This window comes from Anser anser (genome assembly GCF_964211835.1).
Source record: "Anser anser genome assembly, chromosome: 27".
Classification (NCBI taxonomy): Eukaryota; Metazoa; Chordata; class Aves; order Anseriformes; family Anatidae; genus Anser; species Anser anser.
Window position 1 is genome coordinate 1,014,596 of NC_139748.1, and position 24,034 is coordinate 1,038,629.

The 24,034-nt window shown below is 43.0% G+C and overlaps 2 protein-coding genes across 7 annotated transcripts in view; one reads left to right on the forward strand and one right to left on the reverse strand.

Moving 5' to 3' along the window:
- The window catches only part of TSHB (thyroid stimulating hormone subunit beta), a 152,238-nt gene that overhangs the window by 119,140 nt on the left and 9,064 nt on the right, over window positions 1-24,034 (reverse strand). The window lies entirely within an intron of this gene.
- TSPAN2 (tetraspanin 2) lies at window positions 339-22,398 on the forward strand. 4 transcript variants are annotated; one of them, XM_083812555.1, is made up of 8 exons: window positions 339-921; window positions 4,173-4,275; window positions 16,651-16,748; window positions 17,195-17,269; window positions 17,815-17,913; window positions 19,082-19,156; window positions 19,914-19,997; window positions 20,079-20,376. In XM_083812555.1, the coding sequence occupies exons 1-8, from the start codon at window positions 853-855 to the stop codon at window positions 20,154-20,156; spliced, it is 681 nt and encodes a 226-aa protein (XP_083668681.1). In that variant the 5' UTR covers window positions 339-852; the 3' UTR covers window positions 20,157-20,376. The 4 variants fall into 4 exon arrangements, with proteins under 4 accessions (XP_083668681.1, XP_083668678.1, XP_083668680.1 ...); XM_083812552.1 differs by lacking the exon at window positions 20,079-20,376 and adding an exon at window positions 21,689-22,398 and having other exon boundaries at window positions 764-921; XM_083812554.1 differs by lacking the exon at window positions 20,079-20,376 and adding an exon at window positions 20,986-21,682 and having other exon boundaries at window positions 764-921.

Genomic DNA, 24,034 nt, shown 5'->3' on the forward strand with positions numbered 1-24,034 from the left:
AAAACACAGAACTGGATAGGTGAAACTCTAGTCACAGTAATACAGCACAAAACAGGAAATGGCCGCTCTATTCATTAAACACTGAGAGGAAATGCTTAGCATAGAAACCCCACCTCTCAAGAGACTCTACCTTACTTCGAGCTCATTTGTCAAAGTCCTGCAAGCGGCTTCAAACTCTTACTTTCTAAGACTGTTTGAAAGAAAATAGCAGCTGAAAAAAAAAAGTAAGAGAAAGATCTAAGATTTTGACAACAGAGACAGCATTTCTGGTGAAGTTTTGAGAAGAAAAGTGGAAGTATTAGTGATTGGAAGATGAACTTTAGGGGACCTTAGTTGAAGCGTGTGAGGGAAAGCTATTTCAAGGAGTTCGGCCATTTCCCCGCTATCCTTGGACTTCACACATCAGCCTCTCAACCCTGGAAGCACGCCTTCTGTGATACGTCGAGAGGGCAGAGGGATTTAACCGGGCGCACGCAGAGGGAAAGGCGGCAGGGCCCTTCTGCTGCCCCGGCGCGCCCCGCACCGCGGCGGCTGCCGGCCGGGCCCCACTGCACGCCCCGTGCCCGGCCTCCTCGCACCGGCGCCGGGGAACAGCGCCCTGCCGGCAGCGGGCCCGGCCCCCGCGCACGGTCGCGGAGAGCCACCCTCGGCCTCCCGCCGCCTGCCGACGCCGCCGCCACCCTGAGCGCTCCGCCGGCCCGCCCCGGCCCCGCCCCCGGCCGCCCCGGCCTCGCCCCCGGCCCCGCCGCCGCCGCGCCCGGCCCGGCACCTGCCCCCGGCCCCGCCCCGCGCGGAGCCACCGCCCAGCCGGGCCGAGCCGCCGCGGGAGCTGCCAGCGGAGCCGCGCCCGCTATGGGCACGGCGCGCGAGGAGATGCGCCGCGTCAAGGTGCTGCTCTTCGTCTTCAACCTGAGCTTCTGGGTGAGCGCCGGCCGGCGGGGCGGGGCGGGGCGGGGCGGGGCGGCGGCACCTGCCGGGCGCGGGCGGCGGCGGGGCAGGAGGGCGGCGGGGCGCGGATCGCGGCGCGGATCGCGGCGCCTCGAGCGGCCGGAGCCCGGCGCGCTTGGCGGGGCGCCCCGGAGCGCGCGGGCAGCAGGCTGCGGCCGGCCAGGCTGCCGCGGTGTCGGGCGCCTGCCCGCGCTGCCGGGGCGTCCGGACACCCCAGAGCCCCGCGGGGCTGCCCCACGCCAGAGGAAGTCCGCAAGTCCCCCAGCGGAGCGCGGCGTGACAGGCTGCCTGCGCTGCAGGAGCGCCCTGCTAGCGCCCTCGACTTTTTCATAAGGATACATCTCCTCCTGGAAAAACGCATACTTGATGTATGAAGGCACTTCTGAGAAGAGACAGTATCTTTCTTTAATGACAATTTAAAGTAGCGAGCATCTCCCCAACAAGCCTAACTTTTCAAACAGGAGGCCACAGCGGGTCTCCCAGCATCCCGTGCAGTGTATGTAGTACAATCCTTCTCCACAGCGTTGTGATGCCTCTTAATAACATCATTTCAAATGGTGAGCCAACAGCTGCTACTTTTACAAGTTCATCCTGGAAGACAAAGTCCGTGCATCATATTGTACTTACTTTGCTGTGGGCTACCATAATGTGGTAAAGAACAGTGTTTATTGCGACACCCTCAAGAGATCAGAGAATGCTATGCCCACTCTCCAATCATAACACCTTTTCTATAGGCTCGCAGTTCCACAGCACAATTTAATTTGTTACCTTTCATTTTTCTTTCACTTTCCCCTATGCTGTGTACTCTCTTCCTGTAACTTTTCGGTTTCACATTAGAAAACAATTAGAAATGTGGCCTTTTAAATGTCTTTTTCTTGCTGTTTAAAAAAATAATAATAATAAAAAAAAAAAGTCACAAAATAATCCTGTTCAGCTTTTCTGGGGCAACCAGTTTTGGGCTTTTGTCTCCTTTATGCTTTAAACACAGTTAAACCAAATGCTTTTCCCTCTTGGTGACAGCGCTGCAAGCTCCGGGTACACAGTGCTGCTGTGCTCAAGCTCTGGGAGCAGAATGATGTTGCTCAGCTGCAGCTGCAAGTCAGTAAGAAGGACAAAGCTTTGTCTTATGTTGTTTCACAGGAGTGACAATTACTTGTGTTTTGTTATCTGTCTTTTCACTGAAATGGCAGAAACCATCTTCTCAGCTGGACTGGGGGCGTTCCTTTCAAACACATCCAAAGTACCAGAATCACTTAGTAGGAGGGGGCTCATGCTGCTCCCTAGCAGTCCACAGCCTGAGCCCAAGCCTGCAAGCAGGAGAGGTACAAATGCCATGACCAGAGTGGCAGGGGATTCTCACACTCTACGATGCGGCACATCTTGTTCTTTACCTTCTGTGAAGGAAGTTGTGATCCCAAGCTCTTCAGCCATATGCTTGCCTGCCTTTTTTGCTTGCTGTAGCTATGCTAGTTGAATCAAGTGCCTGGCAATGCAGGACAGGCTCAAAAAGCACCCTACCAGGCTTCCACGGATATGGTAAGCAATAGGTGTTTTATAAACCTCATTCAGGTTGGGCGGTTGCTGCAGACCTGGGCTCTGGGCCTCCATCAGTACAGTAAGGGAGCATTCATAGAATCAAAGAATACCCCAAGTTGGAAGGGACCCATCATCAAGTTAAACTCCAGTCTCCACACAGGACCACCCAAAACTCAAACCCTATGTCTGAGAGCACTGTCCAAATGCTTCTTGAACTCTGGCAGGCTCGGTGCTGTGACCGCTGTCCTGGGGAGCCTGTTCCAGTGCCCGACCACCCTCTCAGTGAAGAACCTTTTCCTAACACCCAGCCTGACCTTCCCTTGTCGCAGCTCCATGCCGTTCCCTTGGGACCTGTTGCTGTCACCAGAGGGAAGAGATCAGCGCCTGCCCCTCTGCTCTCCCTTGTGACCTGGCACCACTCAGTCTTCTCTTCTGTAAGCTGAACAAACCAGGCGACCCTGACCACTCTGCATACGTCTTCCCCTCCAGACCTTTCACCATCTTTGTTGCCCTCCTTTGGACTCTCTCTGCACAGTGTTGTGCTTGGTCCTGCAGGATGCTAAAACTGCCAGAAGACTTGCCATTGCCTGGCAGGTTTATAAATGTCCGGCATGCTGTGGGTCTGGGACCACTGTCTATAGCTGTTTTCCCTCATCTGACATGTCATTTTTATCTAGTCATTTGCATTAAAAGGATTTTTTCCTTGAATTTGACAGTATCCAATGCTTCTTTGTTAATTATTTCTGTGGTTAAAGATATTGTGCACTGTAATAATCATTTTATTTCCTAGTTCTGACAGGGATTCCAATATATAGGAAAAATGCCCTGTCAGAATCAGTCCAAAGACACTTTACTTCAGCACATCCCTAAGAACAATATAAGCCTTTATTTCTGGTAAGCCTCTAAACAGAACCATTCTCACAATTGAGCAGCAGCAGCAATTCTGAAATGGCCAAAAGATCTTCTGTAGTTTGGTGTGACTGACGTCCAGCTGGTCTCTCCATACCATCATGTATCTCGTGACTCTGGAGCTGGACCTGAGATTCATACAGGGGAAGAGGGCACCTCTTAGCCCAACGGGCTGTTACTTAGCCCTAAAACAGATTAGAGGGCTGAAAAAAGCAAATGAAGTTATTTCTGTCTGTAAGTTTGGTTTGAGTCATGCCACTGCTACTCAACTCCTGGTCTGGCAGCACTCCCCCCGATAGTGTTTTTCCTGCAGTAACAGCATCTTGACTCCAGGCCGAGGCTCTCAGTAGCCTCCTGCATATGGTATGGCTACAATGCAGTTCTGGGTCTTCTGGTAGGAAGGAGGGCAGTGTTCCCATTGGATTTGCATCCTGTCTGTTCCCATGGGCACTGACTCCCTCACCACCCTTGCCCCTCCCTGCCCCAAGCCTTTGCCCATTGTGATTCAGGCCAAGTTTTGATGATTAAAAGAGCTTACACAAAAAGGTTTGAAAGCCACTAGTAAATTCATAAGCACCACTATACTGAGAAGCCAAAAGAATGAAATAAATACATTGCACCGAATTCATTGTTATCAAATACTACCATGAGCTTCCTGAATTTTCTGACTGTGCAATTCTGAACTGTGGGACTTGCTATTGACACTTCTTTGACGACACTTCTTTGATGTTCTCCAGACATTTGTTATTAAAGTATTGACTAGTCTATGTATTTTTCAGCTGGCAGGATTGGCTGTCATTGCCTTTGGTCTATGGCTGCGATTTGGTGGGGTTATGGCAGAGTTTGCTTCAGACAAAAAGCCTCCAGAGTATTTCTTCATTGGTAAGTTTAAGCGCCTGTGATGGCAGTAGCCATTAGCCTTGGTTTCATCCCAGGGCACATGACACACCTCATGCATTGAATTATATGAAGGCCAACAATACCTGAGCTGAGCTGCACAAAACGGGTATTCTGGTGCTGTGTGCCATGTGGGTGGTGGCTTTCATCCTTTCTCTGCTTGGCATTAATTTCTTTAGGCCTAACTGAACTCTTCTTTCACACTTGATTGAATTCCTACATATCCTAAATGAATTGTGCTAATGCTGTTGCAGTAGAAGTTGAGATGGGTCAGAGACTACTGGGACATAGGGCTCATCAATATATCCTTCCAGAGTTTTCTGTGCAGCTGCTAATCAATGAAACAACCATGTCATCTCTGAATGCTTCTCGTACCAGTGGAGGAGTAAGACTTGCTCACCATTTCTCCCTGTGTCTCCACACAGAGGCCCTTAGCCCGGTTTTAAGTATCAGAGCAAATCCTTCCACAGCTGAAAACTGCACGATGTTCAGTCATCCCAAGAACCGTTTATCCAACCTAGGCATGAATTGACAAGTTCCCCATGCCCACAGGACTGTTATTGGTCATACCTAATTTAGGCATTTAACTTTTTTTTTTCTCCCTAGGATTTGCAGTTGGGTTTTTGGGAAACACAACCTGTTACATGTCTATAGAAGTCCTGAAATAGCAGCTGTCTAGGACTGCCAGCAACTGCATTTCTCCATCCATTGGTAGTTGCAACTTGTCTTTACGCAAGAAGGGTCAGATTTTTTTCCCTTTTCACTCCTTGATATAGACTCAGCCAATAAAATCCAATTGGTACAATCATTTTTGCCATCTATAAACGCCATGTGTGAATGTCCTGTCTTGGCCATCAAGCCACCCTGGCAGGGTGTACAAGAATGGAATTTGACTCAGAATGTCCTAGCAGTCAGTTACCCATCACAGGAATATTGACTGGGCTGTGCAGTTACTTTAAATACCCCCATTTTCTTAATGGAGACCTTGACTCTGATACACCAAAGTCCTAAACCAAAGCTTCTTTGACATATGCAACAAGGCCAGAGGCACAGATCTGACTGTACAGTACTGAGGGAATAGATGGGTCGAGTGTTATGTCCAGCAACATTTCTCTGGGAGTTTAAGAGATTGAATAAGACCATTCAGATGGAAATCTGACTGGGGCCTGAGGGATGCTGCAAAATACCCTGTAGCATCTCCTCTGATGCAGAGGGACAAGGAAATATGATTTACTTTTCCTCTTACATCTGAGCTGCTACATTGGCAGCATATGGGACCACCACCTTTATTTCCATATCCAGCTTATACCTGCTGAATTTCCTATGCTGTAGCTTGAAACTCTTCCCTGCCTCATCTACTTAGGTTTGAGCTGGAAGATTCAACAAGATAGAGAGATGTTCTGGCCTTCAAATTCAATTACCGTTGGTTTGTTAGAAACCAGAAAGCAGTAAATCCTGTCATGTGAATAAGCACCATAGTCATTTCACAGCTTTGCAGTGCAGACTGTAACACTGTATAAACAAGATATTCTTTGGTGCATGTGTATTTAAATCTTTGAAAGATTTAATCTGCTTCAGTCCTGAATAAGAATTACAAAAGCTATTCAGAGTTGTTCATTTTGGGAAGTCCTGAGGAATGTTCTTGTACAAGTTTAGTCGTATACTGTGACATTCAACTACTGGGCTGATTATTACATATATTTATAGTGCTGAATGCTGTAATATGTAACTGCTAGCAGAGGAAGTGCTAAGGAACAGGACATAAATATGTTGAGAATTCCTGTAAATTGCACTTTTGGCTGAACTCTAAGACAAGGTTTTGGCCCTTTTTTATCATAGGCAGTGTGCTCTGAATGGAGCATGTCTCTTAAACAAAAAAATATATATGCTCCCCTCCCTCCTTACAAATTACATTAAATGCTGTTATGAATTCTTAACAACCGATGGGACAGCCAGTCAGAAACCTGAAGAGGTCAACAATCACTAAGGCAATAGTAAAAGATCAGTGATAAGTACTAGTGTGTTTTTGTGTTTGTTTTGTTTTTGTTTGGTTGGTTGGTTGGTTGGTTGGTTGGTTTGGTTTGTTTTTCAACAGAAGCAGCAGACAAGGCTGCACTTGATGGTCTCAAGTGCTTTAGCTCTGTAGGAGACTTCAACTTTAAGTCCCGCTTGACATTTGTGCATTTAACTCATCTCACAGAGTTTCTAGGAGCATTGGTTTTGTGTGTTTGCACGTGTGTTTATTTGGTTTTGTGTGTTTGCACGGTAACATGCATTTTGGGTGACAGCCAGAATTCTGCATAGCAACTCTTAATATGGAATATTGTGCATTACACTACATGCAGCTGCCCAAAGGGCTGAAAGAGAAAGCAGATCACCAACGTGACGTGGAGATACAAACACATGGCCATATGTTTAAAAACAATTTCTTTAACTTTGTTCCACTGACCACTGTTATGGCTGCCTTGTGATAACCCAAGTCCCTGTGATCAGATAAGCTCTGCATCAGTGCTTGGAAGGACACTGCAGCTGCATTTAGATGTCTGTAGGTTGAAGCACTGCTTTGTAGGTTGAGGCACTGTCTAGAATCACCGTCTTGTGGATAACATCTCATTTTCTTGCTTCCAAAGAGCAGCACATTCTGCTCTTTTTGTACCTGTACTGAGCTGCCAGCTGAATCTAACCAGTTTCTCTCTGTTGCTTCCTTATAAAGTTTTGTGTTTTTTTTTTCCTGGATCTGAAATTGTTTTATTTTAAAATAATTGATAATTATATCCTTGCATTTTCCAATAGGCCAGAATGAGTTTCTCTAAATAGCCTTGTTCTTTAGCAGCAGTCCAGCTGTCTCTTCTACCCCTTGGAATGGTTTGGGCCATGACTTGGCAACCAGGCCTCTTCATCTTTTCCAGCCACTGAAATGTTTTTGTTGGTTTCAGAACAACTTGCAGGCAGCAGTGCTGAGGTCAAGCACATATGTGGTGTTACTTTTCTGTTGCTTGTGGTTTTGTGTTCAGTGATCCATCTTCCCCACTGCAGCTTGAAGTTTTTTAACCTACAACATAAGGGGATGAAACTGGAACTCTTTGACCCACGCAGTCTCCATCTAATCTACTGAATGTACCGCACCCTGGAGTGGAAGATAAGTTTTCAACTATATACAAGGAGTAGCTTCCTAAAATTGGACATCCTCTCATTCCAGTTCCAGCTTTTGGAGTTCTCACTGCAGTGGCAGGCACGACAATATTTTCCTGTTACTCCATCTCATAGTATGTTTTTTGTGCATGTGCTTCAGGGCAGTTAGGCAAAAACGTACCTTTCCTCTTCTTACTGCAGTTCAGCTCTGGTAGATTTCATATATTCCTCTCTTAGCTGTATTCCAGTAAATAATAATAATTTTAAGCAAAGGTCAATAGCTGGGCAGTCACCTCTTTTATCTGAGTTGTGTGTGACACTGTACTGACCAAATGGAAAAAAGATCTTTCTCTCCTCCTTTCTGAGGCTTCTGTGCCAAGATTCTCGTGAGCTTTTTACTGAGCAGGAAAGTCTGCTACAGTCAGAAGGGTAAGAAAGATGCTTGTGTGAACCTGACATGAACCTTCTGCTATCTCGCAATTGATTGGTTCTTCGTTAGTTCTTTGTAGTAGTGATGCTCTTAAATTTAAAAATACCTAAACCACAAACAAGAAGACACAGTGCCTGTTGAGTGCAAGTTGAGCATTTGTTAAGTAAAAACCAACACAGGGGCTTTTTAAAGGATAGTTCAAGACATTTGCTCTCCTCTCTTTGCATTTGGTGGATGAAGAGGAAAATCTGTTTTGGCTTCATGGACAACACAGACGACAAACTCTGTGTACCCCTAATAACTGAAGTGAGAGGGTCACATCACTGCCAGTAGCACTAAAATGAAGCCCTGTTAATAAGGGTAGTAATGATGAATGTGAATGGATCAACCTGGATGATTCTTCTTACAATGGGTAGCACTGAGTCATTGCTTCTCCTGCACAGCCAGAGATCACAAACTTTCTGATATATTATGCTCTCTTTGCCCATGTTCCATGATCCATGCTGCAATCCAGAGCCAGACCAGCTGTGGATGGAAGTTTCAGGGTGGCTGTGGCTTTTTCTTGGGGTCTATGAGAGCATGAGTGATCATTCTGGCTTTGAAAGGTACAATTAGATGGTGCATGCCTTAGGATATGAAGTCATGTCTGGAGTTGAAGGATATTAGTATTTTTTCTCCATAGGAATGGGTGCCCACGCAAACAGGAGCTGGCTAGCAGTTAAATCCATGTAAACTACAATTCTCTGCTTCTGTGCCTCATTCTGTTTTATTCTATTCACGTATTTTGGAGTCAAACACTGTACCTTTAGTAGGCAGTATTTTCTCTCCAAAATCCATAGCCTATCAAATTCCATCAGCCCGAAAATGAGAACTATTGACAAAGTAGCCTTTGTATAGTGATGCAAAACCACAAGAGGACCATTGAGTGTTCCTGCCATCATGTGCATTAGACTTTGCAGAGGCTTTTAGTCTGTACCTAAGATATAAGCAGTGAGTTTGTCTGTCTTTCTTCCTATCATCCTGTGTGCAAGTCTTTTCTGCAATGAATAAAGTTTGTTTAGAAAAGGCTGATAGTGATCCTGAGTGGAAAATGAAAGCTACTGCATAAGAAATCATCTTGGTATATGATAATCAACACCCCGCTACCAGAAAAAAAAATCTACACAACCACCACCAAAAAACACTACCTTACTCAAAGTGAAAGTGGTTTAAAAGTCTTCAGTCTCTATGCTGGATCATAAAACCTAGCAATCAGTACCTATGAGCCAGTATCACACCAGGCAGAGTTCTTACCTAGAAGACAAAGCCACCACAAAGTCAGAATTCTAACAAGCCAATTAAATAAAAATAATCTGTCCATCTAGCTCAGATTATTTGTTTTATATGTGTCATGTGCTGAGATCCAGAAGGGTTGTTTTTTAAATTAATCACTTAAGCATGATAATACAGTTTATGTTTTTTGCCTGGTAAATTATCCTTGTCTTTCTCCCACCCTACTCCCTCTGTGTGCAGCTATCAAAAAGCTAGCTCAGTCCACACAGCAGCAACAGTTGAACTGACAGTTTCGCCATCTCTTTCTTTGATGCACCCTATTCTCTTTTCTCTGGGCAGCTGCAAGTCACCCTAAGTGTCTGCACGCTGGTCTCGTCATTGCAAATGCTGAACTCTTACAATATGATTCACTGAGTATGTAGGGTATTCCATGGCCTACCTCAGTGAGTGATCAAGCAGTTGTATCTTATTCTGGTCAGACTGCCCATGCGGAGGCAGCACAGAGTTGTGCAGGCCAGAGTCCAGCGCCACAGGTTCAACACTTTTAATTATCTAGGAAAAGCTCCAAAGCAAAAAAGGCTGTAATGTTCTTGCATGAGTGAATAGTTGTAGCAGGCTGTACGACACTGTGTACAGCTGATTCTGTTTGTCATCTTTGAGTGTATGTCAACTTACTAATCTTTTACCCTCAGTCTAGCAATGCTTGAAAAAAAGAATATGGTTCTGTGCAGAACTATGTACCTATGTTGCCAATTGCTTTCATTACACTGTCAGTCAGAAACTAAGAAGCTAGATGTTTCCTATAAGCAAAGGTGCTGGGAGGCAGCAAGCCAGCTTGTAGCATCTTTGCAGGGATACTAAAAAACGCACACAGCTCCAAATATGATTTAATATCAGCTCTTCTGTCACTAGTCAAGCTGCATGCAATCTGCAATTCTGCTGGCATTAATGAAGCCCACTGAAAATTGCCTGTTGGGTTTAAGAACCTAACTGATACCGATCTCACACCTCTTACTTCAGTGAACCTTAGTATAGGGTGAAGTAGACATTGACAGAGCCATTGAAGACTATTGAGAAGGTGATATGTGATACATTTGGGCTTATGTGAATTTGGGACATAATTATTCAGAGTTGTGAGATGCATGTGACCAAGATATGTAACAAATGCTGGTATTCTGTGTGAAGGGGGAGGCATTAAACCAGGATGTTATTACAGTGAGGTTGCTTTTAAACTGAAATTCAGGAATTGTGTACCAGCAGAAGCCTACGAACTGGCCAGTATCTGTAATGCTTTTGTGGTCCCAGGAAGATTAACCATATTGTATTCACACAACACATAATTACGTATGTGCATTATGCTCAAATTAAGGGTATGCTCCAGTTCTCCAGAAATTCATCTTCCTTCAGAGAATTCTGCCTCTCTTCTCTAGTTTTGAAAATGTATTTAACAGATAAATTTATACTAAAAATCTTTTAACACAAAAATGGTAATGTCCAGTAACGAGCCTGTTTCAAAAACTGACTCCGCCACAGAATGTAACATATACAATTGTTCCTGTCTGGCCTGTTATTTCCAACTCCTACATGTGTTTTCTCATTTTTTCCAACAGTACACTTGCACTACAGGTTCCTTGGTGCTCTGCTGAGGGTCTGAGAGCCTCAGTCTATCTAGGGAGAAGCACATCTGCCTCCAACACTGTAATTCACATATAACTGCAGGAAACTCTCTTCAGGTCGTGTCTGGGTTCTAGGACTCCTGTCATCACTGCCTCTGGATCACTTATGCCAAGAACAGAGCTGCTTGTGTTCTCAGTAGAGTATGAACAGTTGGCATTTTGTTCAGTGTTAGTTACTCAGCCCAAAAAAGAAAGAGTAGAACTATTTAAAATGGAAAGTGACCATAGCAGCCAGGTAAACAAGAAACCCATGTGAAATAAAGCCAGACAGACAGCATACAATTGTCTGCTCTGACTCTTTGCAGTATGCTGCAGGCACAGATTTGTGTCTCATAGCTGTCAGTAAGATTTTGAAGAAAACCAACTTTGTGAATGTGATCTACTTCAGACTGTGAAATTAGATCTCTACGAGTCTAGGAGGCTGGCAGACTATATCTGATGGTGGTGATAACAGTTCATGCATTGTATGAAATAAGAATGGCTTTAATTTTCACATTAGTAGGTTCCTATCTGCCTGGTTTGTGTTGCAGTGTTTCCTTTCTGCCTCGTAAAACATTGGCAGTACACACTTCTGCCTATCACATGATTCTTTGCAATGGGAGCATAGAGGGACTCTGGTTCTAGGGACAGTTGGTACTCTGTCCAAGTGCATGCCTTTAGCATTCAGGGGCTGAGAGTGACTTGCTTTTTAGCTCCAGCACGAAGGTATGCAATAAATATTCTTGAGCTGCAGGTAGCCACATAGTTGGCAGGTTTCTGTCATTATAGGTCTGATGGTTGCCGTCTTTAATGTCATAGCAATATGCCTGTTTTCAGTATTCTCTCTTCATCTGATGTCTGCTTTTGTATGGGATTTGTGGTGCCAAACAGTACAACAATGAACTCAGCGACTAGTAAGTTATCAAACTCTCCTCTCCATTAGCAGACAGAGATCAAAAAAGATACCAAATTAGGAATCAGGAAATGAACAGAGGCGAAATGAGGTAAGAAAAAAAAAACATTGTACAGGCCAAAAACATTTGCTTCCTTTCTGCCATGTACTTTTCTACTTTCGCTGCACAAAAAGCTGCAGCTAGACAGTATTCTCAAATCTGCCTTGACCTGACTTGCACATTTCATTTTGCCATGCTTTGTGGAGAAGCTCTGTGTCAGATTTTCTAGCTATCAAATGTGTTCCATTTTGTGACTATAAACTAAGTGTGTTTGTTTTTTCTTTCTCTGCTGAGCTGTGGATGCCAAGCTGAAGGCCATGTCAAGGCTTTGTATTTTACAATGGAAGCACTTATGAATAGAAGCTGATTAAAGCTTTCCTTTCCGTCCTACTTTTTTTAAAAGGAACAGGGTTTAGTGAAGCTTAGTTACTTCTGACATGTGATACTACCCCCACAGCAATGTATGGCATTAATACCACCAAATTTCTGGACTAGTCTGCTTCTTTGTTGATCCTATGTAGCCAAGTTTGACAGCCATCAGCGGACAATGTCACAAGGTCAAGCCGTGATTCTAAGGGATGCCATACAATGCATCATTGTCACCCTCTTTTTTTTCTCTTCCCCTTCTAGAGAGACTCACTTTTTAGTTTAGGTCTATTCCCATTACAGAATTAGAGGTGATTGTGCCTACATTGCTGTTACAGCCCACTAGGAAAAAAAATAAAATAAAATTGTAGCTCCCTGTCCCAGATACTGACATCATGTAGGATGTTTCTGAAATTGTTGCTCTGGTATTCCTCCTTAAAATCATACCTGCCTCTGGGTGCTAGGAAACCTCAGTGCAAGCTGAGAAGTAACCTGGTCTCTCTGAATTTTTTACAAGGTACTTTTAAAGGTACATGGGTCAGGGCAATCCCAAACATGAATACAGGCTGGACAATGAGTGAATAGAGAGCAGCCCTGCAGAGAAGGACTTGGGGGTACTGGTGGATGAAAAGCTTGACCTGAGCCAACTTAAAGGGGGCCTACAGGAAAGCTGGAGAGGGACTCTTTGTCAGGGGGTGCAGTGATAGAACAAGGACTAATGGCTTTAAACTAAAAGCGGGTAGGTTTAGATTAGGTATCACAAAGAAATTATGAGGGTGGTGAGGCACTGGAACAGGTTGCCCAGAGAAGCTGTGGATGCTCCATCCCTGGAAGTGTTCAAGCCAGGCTGGATGGGGCTTTGGGCAGCCTGGTCTGGTGGTGGGTGTCCCTGCCTATGGCAGGGGGGTTGGAACTAGGTGATCTTTGAAGTCCCTTCCAGTCCATTCTACAATTCAAGTGTCTTATGCCTGTTTGAAAGGTTACATGTGCGTATATATAGTAGACACCTAAAAGCGTATTTAGTTCTGAGTATTTTTTTTTACATGTCCTCAGTATTTTTCAGCTAGAAATAACTCTCTAAGTGTCAGCAATTACTAGTCCCAGGCTGAACAAGAACAAACTCTGGAATTAACTCTCCTGAACAAAAGATGGAAGAAAGTGGTTTTAAACTTCTGGCTGGCAAAACTATGGGACCAGGACACGCAGCAAACTGAGCTTTGTTTAGTGAGTAGTGTGAGAAGTTCTTCCTGTAGCATGCCTTAAAAGGGAAGTTCTAAACTGAGGTAGCGGTTTAGCTGTGAGTCATGCAAGTGAAATGCTAAGCCTGTTTCTCAGACATGAGGAAACAAAGATTCTTGAAAGTGGTCTCATCCCTGAGTCTCAGAGAGCTTTGTCTTTGCTAGCACGAAGCAACAAAAAGAAATGGGAAGACATTTCTCGAGTCTTCCTAATCAAAAAGTCTGTCTCCTAAGTTGCCTAGTAAGTAATTGCAGGGACTGAAGTAGGAAGTGACATGTGGAAAAGGGCCCAGGAAACATCTCCATAATTATACTCCATTTGTTACCATGGAGATCTCAGAAAATGGCAGTTTTAGTGTTTGGCACTTGAACAGCAGGTTCTGCAACTGAAGTTAAGACTAGCGCTTTTTCCAGCTCTCCTTCAACAAGGGGCTGATCCCTACTCCTGAGTGACATATATCTTTGTATATCCCTCCCTCAGTGAAAGCCACTGCATTGTGAATGTGTACAAGCATTAGCTTAAAGAATGCTCAGTCCTACTAAGTCCCAAAATGCTGGCTATTAAAAATCTGGAAAACACATAATGTGGACTGCCAACAGAGTCAGCAGCAAATCCCACATATCTGGTATCACAGATCTGGCAAAGCCATATTAATTATAATTGTTTTATTACTATTTAGCAGAATGTTTTCCTCAGCAGCAATCCCTGAAAGGAAGCAGAGCACACAAGATGGAGGAGAAGAATCACAATAGCTGGGACGGATATCTGGCTAATATACAGTGGCTGGACAGCTAATGAACAGGCAGCAGGTTGGAGTCTGCCTTCTTCAAAAAGGCTGCACCTGCATGGCAGTATGGCTACATCCTCTGCACTTGTATATTGGCAGTTTGTTTTTTCATTTTCCAAACAATCATTGCAAACTGTCATTTGTAGGGCTTTCTAGTCTAGGTCACACAAGGTCTGCTAATAGTAAGTCCTGGCAGCTCTGTTAACCCTGAAGATTTGGGTCATATTTTAAAATATTTAAATTTGTAATTGAGAATACTAAACATTCTGATGAAAAGTTTGAGTAACCAAAGCTGAGAGCAAGGCTCACTGTGCCATCTAGTGTGCACAGTCTATAGCTCCTGTCCCCTCGTACAGCTTGGGGAAGGAAATGAAGCTGTTTTTTCAAGCAGTAGATCAGCACGGCAGATCTCTGTGTCCTCCATGTTGCCCACACAAGACCAAGACTAGAATTATATGACGCTGCACAGTCTTTGGTACTTCGTCTGGCATGGCACCCAGAAACAAGGCCCAAACACAGCTGTCGTCTGGTAGGAACGACACCACACACAAAGGATGTATTACCTAAGCACAGATCAAGCAGTTCATGTTTACAAGTGAGGAAAGAAAAATTCTGTACTCTGGTTTCCCTTTGTCCTAGATAAAGCCCGTATGAAAAAGAAGGGAAGGGGGAAGGGGGAAGGGGGAAGGGGGAAGGGGGAAGGGGGAAGGGGGAAGGGGGAAGGGGGAAGGGGGAAGGGGAAAGGGGGAAGGGGGAAGGGGAGGGAAGGGGAGGGAAGGGGAGGGAAGGGGAGGGAAGGGGAGGGAAGGGGAGGGAAGGGGAGGGAAGGGGAGGGAAGGGGAGGGAAGGGGAGGGAAGGGGAGGGAAGGGAAGGGAAGGGAAGGGAAGGGAAGGGAAGGGAAGGGAAGGGAAGGGAAGGGAAGGGAAGGGAAGGGAAGGGAAGGAAAGGAAAGGAAAGGAAAGGAAAGGAAAGGAAAGGAAAGGAAAGGAAAGGAAAGGAAAGGAAAGGAAAGGAAAGGAAAGGAAAGGAAAGGAAAGGAAAGGAAAGGAAAGGAAAGGAAAGGAAAGGAAAGGAGATCAGTATTTCCAGCAGCTTTAGAGATGGCAGAAATGAATGCTAATCCCCCTACCCCTACAGTTTTTGTCCTGCCAAGTTCTGAACACAGCTGGGATCCTAGATCTGTTGTTCTAAGAATGGGGCTATACTGCCATATTCCATATTCTGTACTTGGGTCAGGCCTGGCCTTTGTTGACAGTTTCATACATAGATTGCTTCATTATCCTCTTAATGCATTTGATCTAATGATCCACTTGTTTTTTTCTTTATGTCATTAAATTTGTCCACATGCAGATATCTTTTGGTCAGTAATTCAACAACTGCAAAACATTTAGCTGTGAATGTCCAGAACAAGAAAGCAATGCAGTATTGCCACTGGCTGCTGCAAAACCATTCTGATGCTACCTACTGAAATAAGGGGTTTAGGAGGGTATCCTGCAGTTCAGATGTAGGCAGCATGCATCATGAGACAGAGTTTGTAGGCCAAGCATGCAAGGTTCTTGGCCTGTAAGTTTTAGGTACTCTACTACTTAAACACAGAATCACCTTTTTTTAAAAAAAAAAATCTGATGTGATTTGTATGGTCCTGTGATTCTATCCATTTTCAGGCAACACTTTTCCAAGTCTTCTTGTCATAATGCAGTGATACTATTAGCCTTCAAAAGCTACTGCTGTCTCATTTTTTGATACTTACATCTATATACTGGAGGGGAAAAAATGTACATTAATGATGTTGGAATGTTTCTTCTCAGCAGGCAGTAACACAGCTAGTTATTGTAAAAGGAAGGTGCCGTACTACCAATCACTGAATTGTAGGCAAACTTCCATTCTGGGCAGTGGCCAAGCTCAGAACCATAGCTGACAAATTTAGTGTTTCATTCACTTCCTCTAACAGCTTTCAAGGTGTTCTCCCAATCTTCCTCTTCTTTCCAACAGCACTCACCTTTTTCCCCACCCAAAGTACTGATTTCAGAGAGACATCATATTGTAATACCTGTACCTTTCCTGAAGATCTTCAAATGTCCTCTTTTATGTACTGCCAGGCAACTGGTAGAACATAGATTGCCAGGTAGTTTTCTGAGTTCCGCCCCTGCATAGCAGCACAGGACGTTTTCAGCCCCAGGTTTCATAGAAATAAGCAGTGTTGGATTTGTTGCCTTATGTTCCTCACTGAAGAGCTGTAAAGTGATTTGGGATGGTAGAATGTATGTTCTTCCTGGACTGAGCTACCCTGGGAACAGGAAACTTGGAAGGTGGAAGTCTTTTCATTTGTCTCCATGATTCTCCAAGAGTTCTGAAGAAATCTTTAGTTTCCTTTCCTGGTGAGAGCAAATTTTCTGTGTAACAGATGTTCCTTGTGAGAGACAGAGACCATTGCTATTTACAAATGGGTGGTTTTGACAAAATAGCTAGCAGACTTTGGAAAGAAAAACTTTCTTAAATTCTTGTCTGATTCTGATTTTCCACAGGACTCTATGTATTGGTGGGAGCAGGTGCTCTCATGACCATGGTTGGATTTTTTGGGTGCTGTGGAGCAGCGCGCGAGTCTCAGTTCTTACTTGGAGCAGTAAGTAAAAGGTTTCAAGGGCCTGGAAGTGCTGGAAAATCATTCAAAAGCGTATGTCTTGTGTCATTAGTGGAAGGATCTTTCCTGTCCAAGATCTGAAATGTCTTATGTCCTTTTACTGGTTAATCTAGCATCTCTAGCCATCATGCTACTGCATCGCTTCCATACATGAAGTTCCATTGCTTGCCTCCTGTAATGCATTTCCTAGAATTACCTCATCTTTCTTGAAACTACCATTAGAGCCAAATCTTTGCCATTTCTACCTTTGTTTTTATATTACAAGAAGCCTGACTTGATGCCCTTGTCACTGATCCTGTTCACCAGTTTTCTCTGTCAGTTATTGCGCGGCTGTTGAGATCTGGACAAGAATGAGGGGCTGAGTGGCAGTCCACGTAAAGCGCATTGTGCAGAGTAAACTGACATAAGGTTCTCTTCTCCCTCTGCAGTTCTTTGCTTGCTTGTTGGTGATATTTGCAGCTGAGGTCACTGCTGGAGTATTCGCTTTCATAGGCAAGAAAGTGGTGAGTAGCAAGCTTCTTCTAAGGTAATAAGGGGACAGTTCTAGATTCCTGTGGCTGACGGACCTAAAGGCTGGCTCATAAACAGGAAAAGTATCCAGGAGACTTTTGCAAGCAAGACTCTCTAACATTCTTATCTGGAGTAAATGAGAGCTTGTGTTATCGCAAGTCCGGTTTCAGAATGGGATGCAGTTTTTGCCCCCTCAGGAAAGACTATCTGTGTGGTCGAATGTTACATCCATGAGGATCATCAAGTGGAACTACATGATAAGGGTGTATTTCTTGGGAGAAGGGTGATTAAATTCAAGCATTGAGCTTATCCAACTAAAAAACATCTAACCAAAGCACAGAAAACAGCAGATTCTGACCCATACAGAGTACCTCTGATTGTCATCAGGCTATAAAACCTCCCATATTTCCTATCATGTCTACCTCAGTTTACCAAGAATAATTTTCTGCGCCAGAGGTTGATGGCACAAGCTGGAAGTCTGCACTGGACTGAGGGTAAGACTTATTTGCCTCTTACTTGGAAAGTCTGATTTCTGCAGGCAATACAGGAAGTCCAGAAAATCTATGAAGACATTTATGATGAATATATGAAAAACCCGGGGAAGGTCAACAGGACTATCTATCACTACCACTTAGCTGTGAGTAGTTCTCCTGAGCTTAAATACCTTGTACTACCATTCTACTATCACATTATCATTTAAAATTCAGAATGCCTCCCACTGAGGTACGGAAGAATAGAACTGAATGTTGCTTAAAATGGAGTCAGAGGCTCACAACCATTTCCTGATGGCCACGTCAAAATTCTGGGTTTTAGATTACAAGTTATTCCTACTTTTGAAAGTTAAAATGGCCAGGCTTTTAAATTTGAGCTAAAGCTTCTGGTCTTTGTTGTGCAGCAGGTATGACTATTATGGATCTTTTAAAGTCCAAGAATAAATACGCAAAAATGCAGAGAGAAGTACAAAGATGAGTCTCTATTTTGTCAGAGAAAAACCTGTGACCAATGTCCCAGGAACTACAGTGTTACCAACATGAAGTAACTGACTGACTGTCACAGACTGAACCAAGTAGAAAAAAAAAATAAAAGAACATAATTTGTGACTCAATTCAGGCCACCCAGAGTTAGTATCTGAATCAGCATTAGAACCTGTGACTTCCTGAATGCCACTTGCATGCATCCTTTATCTACTCTGCCTCCCACAAAGATCAAGCCCTGGCTTTGTTGCTCCTCACAGCATTCCCACGTTCTTTAGAACAAACATTTTACAACCTCAGACCCTTTTGTCCTTCTCCCATGGCTGTTATTTCTGACCCAAAGAGGAATTCTAAGCATTTTGTGGGAGACATGCAAACAGGAAAAACAAACCCTCTGAAACACTGATTTATTATGGTCTCCAAACCCAGCACTATATTCTGTCAAAAAAATAGATTCTAAAATTCTCAGTTGTAGCTTTTGTACATTGCCCCTAATTATGTATGTGCTATTTGGACTTTCTACTTTCTCCATGCCTATTTCCTTGGAATTTGGGGTTCTGGTTTTCCAAAATCTACTTGTTTGCTTTGCTATGAGATACTTCTGGAAGTTTTTTTTAGTAGGAATTTGTCTGTTATGGCTACAGACAATTGAAATTGATTTTAGAGAACCCATGCAGTTGGAACTCTACCAGAGGTATCAGTTAGTACATGGAATAAATTTATGACTTGATCTGTTTATTTTTTCTCTTACTTTTTGTTATCAATTGACTCACTATCAGCAGGAAACAGTCTATGATTTCCCCTTCTTTTGACACTCTCTTCCTCATTTAGCTCCAATGCTGTGGTAAAGATAATACGGAACAGCAAATGGGATTACCTTGTCCAGAGAATATCCAGATGCCAAAGGCAAGTGTCCTCTGTTCTGGTTGTTTTAATAACTTTTTCATGTCAATCATTCAGTAAAATTGGAGACATTCTACAAGTAAAAGAAAGAAAGAACTTCCTTTTTACCTCACAAATTCCAGTAAGAAAATTCTGTATGAAATGGAACAAAGTAGAGGCAAAACTAAATTGGAGGTCATATGGAACGTACCCTGCCCTAATTTCTGAAGCCTGCTTGCAGCATCCCATTGTAGCTATGATAATATTACACCATCTGAAAAGCACGATGAGAAGGATGTAGCAGAACAGGAGTCACAAATGAAAGACCCCATGAAAGCTGAATTTTGGCAAGTGCCTGTCTTAGTATTGCACAGAGACTCCTGAGTAGACATTTTGTTGTTAAGAATGATACTGTTATTTCTATCATTTGATGAATCTGCTTATCAGTACTCTATCAATCTGAAGGGCCAGACATCTTTATTTAGCACGGCATATCACAGAACGAGTTTTAGGTTGAGGGAAAACTGATTGTAAGATGACTTGTATGTGTCAGCCTGTACAGGCAAGAAGTACATAATAGCACATGCAAGTACTGATGTCTCACTAAAACAGGGAATGTGCTGTGAGAGCTGTCAAACAAAACACAAAGTATAGATACAAGAGTTAGGGCAGAGACTGCAGTAATCTTTTTAATGTTCATCTGTTGTTTAGTGAGCAGAATTAATAGAGTTGGAGTGTATTTTTGTAGGAGTGAAAAATTTTAAAATTTTGTTTTTAATAGAACTGCCTGGTTGAAATCCAGAATGTACTTGATGCTAATCTGCATTTAGTTGGAATTGTTGGAATTGCAATTGCTGGCATCACAGTGAGTAAATCCATGCTCTCATTCTCTTTATCAGTATTTGAGTCCAGTCCCCCGTCCCTTATTAATAGCTTTGTTTTGCAGCTGCTGGTGAGATTCCTCAGTGTGTCCTGTGAAATGGCTTTTCAGGAAAATGCTGCCTGTAACATTGGTTCAATGTGAAGTATAGTTTATATAAAGATTTTCTAGGTCACGGATCCAGTGATCAGTATGCGCTGTGTTAAAGGAGCAGGATTTAAACTGCACAGTTTTCAGAACAGCATCTCTCTCCTAAACACACAGCACCTAGTGATAGGTAGCGATTCACTGAATTATGTCATTAAAGCACCATTAAAACTTTCCTTACACTCCACCTTCTCCCACAAGTATGTATTGTTGTTTTCCCAAGGTGTGCTCCTTCGTGACAGAGCTGTGACCAGTAGATGTCACCCTGCTGCAAGGCATATATGGCAGGAGTGGGCAGTCTACATCAAACACAGCTTTAACAGAAAGCATTTTCCAGCATGCGTGTGCCATGACGTCCTTCACATTCAGAAACCATCAACAGTCCAAAACAGCATGAGGAGCTGGAAAATTTATAAGAAATATGCTTCTAGCTGCTCTGAAGAGTAGGAGGTTCATGGATTTATGTGGACATTCAAAGCAGATGAAGGGTTTATGTATGTAATGGAAACTGTGGAGTGGGTAAAGGGTAACTGGAGTGGATAAACAAACCTAGATCACTTGAGCTGTAAGTTGCATAAAATGTGAAGGTGTTCTCAAAAGTGCAGCACATCAGTGTTGGTAGGACAGAGTTCCAATAACCACAATGCTCAACAAAGATACACTAGAAATACGCTAGAGCATCTCATCTGTGGCTTCCCACCTCCAATATAGTAGAAATTGTGAAGCAATAATCTCTTCAGCAGAGAAGCACATCAGTACATTTTTCCGTGCTTGTTTCTGACACTTTATGGTGTGTGACTCATCAGCTGTCTCCTTTTTCCTTAAGGTGTGCGGGATGGGGATGTGAGCTCAGTGATTTAACTGCCCAATAGTACTGACATCTCCCATCATTCGCAGCGAAGCCTCAGGCAGTAGCGGCTAACTCTGCTTTGGAACATAAAATTGTGGCAAAAAGAAATTTCTGGAGACTCTGGAGACCCACTGTTCTCTGCTTTTAACATACTCTCTAGTAAACTAGTTCCCCAACATGAATAGAGTTTTATATCTAATGTATAGTCTCGGTCCTGAGTAGCAACTGTTAAGAGCTTAGCTTTCTCTGTAAAACCACAATGCTTAACACCAGTACCAGCGATTCCTCTGGAATCATTCTCTTCTCTTCATCAAATGTGTATACAATATTCCACATACAAGCATTCTGAAAATCAGAAGCTTTTGATGCAATGCTAGGCATAACACCAACAGTCACAATTATTGATGTTAGTGCAGTTTATGTTAAAATTAACATTTGGGGGCTGTTATGCTGGCCATTCAGAACAAAGAACAGTGAAACCAATGTGGGCATGTAAAATCCTGGCTTTAAGTATCAGTGAAATATCTTTGACATTAATTGTCTGATATCTTAAGGTTTGTAGATAGAAGCAATCACTTGCTACTCTGCAATAAGAACCTTAAAATTGTTCAGATACGCGTTCTATTTTTATAATGTTTTTTTTTAAGTGGATCCCTAAATTTCATTCCTTTTCTTCTAGATCTTTGGCATGATATTCAGCATGGTTCTCTGCTGTGCAATCCGTAACACAAGAGAAATGATCTAAAACTTACACTGCACAACCATGTCCCAGAAGTTCAAGACTAAGCTTTACAAGAAGTACTCTTCTACCCAACTTAATAACTGTAATACATTTTAAATAGTTTTAACATACTTAGAGGAAAATATCCCATTAGGTGAGGAGATGAATTGTATTAGTTACAGTAAAACTGAAGTGAACAAAAAGGGTTTTAAAATGTCCTTTCTAATGAAAAAAAGCAAAGATGGCATCTAAGACTAATTCGTTTAATGTTTGTATATGTGCAATTAAGAGTTCACATATCTACAGACATCATATGAGCACATGCATATCTCTCATTACATATACGTACGCATATTTAACAGATATCTGTATATGCGGTACCTTGTTTAAGTAAGTATGTGCAAATGAAATACGTTGTGTGTGCACGTTTGCATGCATATTCTTCCACAGTCGTCACTATGCAAGAGTGTACACACACCCACAGGTTGCTTGAAACCCTTTTATACCAAGCCCATTTGCCAAGAATTGGCAGAGAAAGAAATGCCATTTTAAAAACTAAGACCTATGATCCATTTTGTTACTATTCTTTCCAAAGCCTAAAGAGAAAAAAATTATTAAAATTGGACTTGATTTAAAAAAAAAAAAAAAAAAAGGAAAGAAATGCTTAACGATCTGCTCCAAAGAACTTCACGTGAATAGACCCAACAAGCACTGGCAGTTTACCCAGAGAGGTTGTGACATCTCCTTCCTTGGAGATCTTCAAAAGCTGCCTGGATGTGGTCCTGGGCAACCTGTTCTGGGTGGCCCAGCTGGAACAGGAGAGTTGGACCAGATGACCTCCAGAGGTCCCTTCCAACCTCAACCATTCTGTGATTCTGTGACTTCACTGTCATGCACAGACTGGATCATAATTATTATATATATTCTTTTTTTTTCTATGTCCAGTTGTATTTTCATGCAAATACAGAAAGCTCTGTAAGAGGAAACATGTCCAAGGAGATCCAGGCTAAACAAAGAGAGGGAGAGAGGTAGGAAGCTGGCAAGATACACAGTCATTTGGGAGCGATTGCAGTGCACGGTGTGGTTAAGCTTCCAAAGCTAGCCTGAGACACGAAAATAAATAAATAAATAGATAGAATAAAATTATGAGTTAAAGGGGCCACTAAAATCTCTATTCAGAAGTCCCTTTATTCTGCAAGACTCTATATGGTCTAAAATGCTGGTGCAGAAGTAGAAACTGTATCAAAAAAAGCAGCAGCTTTGTCAGATACCCTGTAGAATCTAACTGGTCCGTGGAACTGAACTGAAGACAGCAAACGGTTAGGGAAAGACATGTAGCACTTTAATATCCTCTGGTTTTGCTTCGGCGACGATCACAGCTTCCATGGGGCTCTTACCTCAACCTCTCACCCCTTCTTGTGGGCGTAAGACAGATAAGAAAAATGGGACATTTTTACAGAGCCATAAAGAAAACTTTCTTACTGGCAGTTGTAGATTGTGTGTCAGGTATAAAAATTAGCGTTCTTGAAATACCTCAGGGCTTGCGTTTACATAGTTCGTTTCCATATTTTTGTCTATTTTTCATATTTATTTATAAGAATGTGTTCCTTTTAAAGCAGCCTAGAAGGAAGAAAGCTTATCCCCAAAAGGAGGTAATAAATCACAGCAAGGGCTCAGAATCTTGTTAATTTTTGGCTTACTGCAGGTAATTCAGCATTTCAGGGAATAACTTTGTTAGCAATGTCCACATACCAGCTCAGTCCATCTGATTAGCATTAGTTCAGATTTCTGATGCAGTTGTTCCATTTAAGAGAGTGGGTATGATAGGGAAGAATTCAGCTGAATTACATATCTCAGTGAAATGGTCCATAATGTCTAACAGGACTTGGTATTTACAAGTAATTTATTACACTAGAATATGATGGGACTTCAGGAAATGTGTGCAGTCCAGTGCACATTTGCACAGAATACATCCCTCATGTGATATTTATCTCTCATTTCCCAAAGAAACTCAAACTCCTATCACTTTTCTATTACTTCAGCACTGGAAACAGTGCTGCTGTTCCATGTTTCCCATTTAATTGACACATCTTGATGGTTTTTACGTAGATCTCTCTTTTCAAATTTTTCAGCCATGAACTGTGACTATCCAGTGGCACTGAGACAGCTGTGCACTAAAGGCAGTATCAGCTGAGTATGCAGCAGGCACTGACAACTGTGTAGTTTCTATGCTCAGCTTCAGGTCCCCTGATGACAGGAGACGTTGTGTCGTATACCAAAGAAGAGTTAGGCTTGTATCACTGT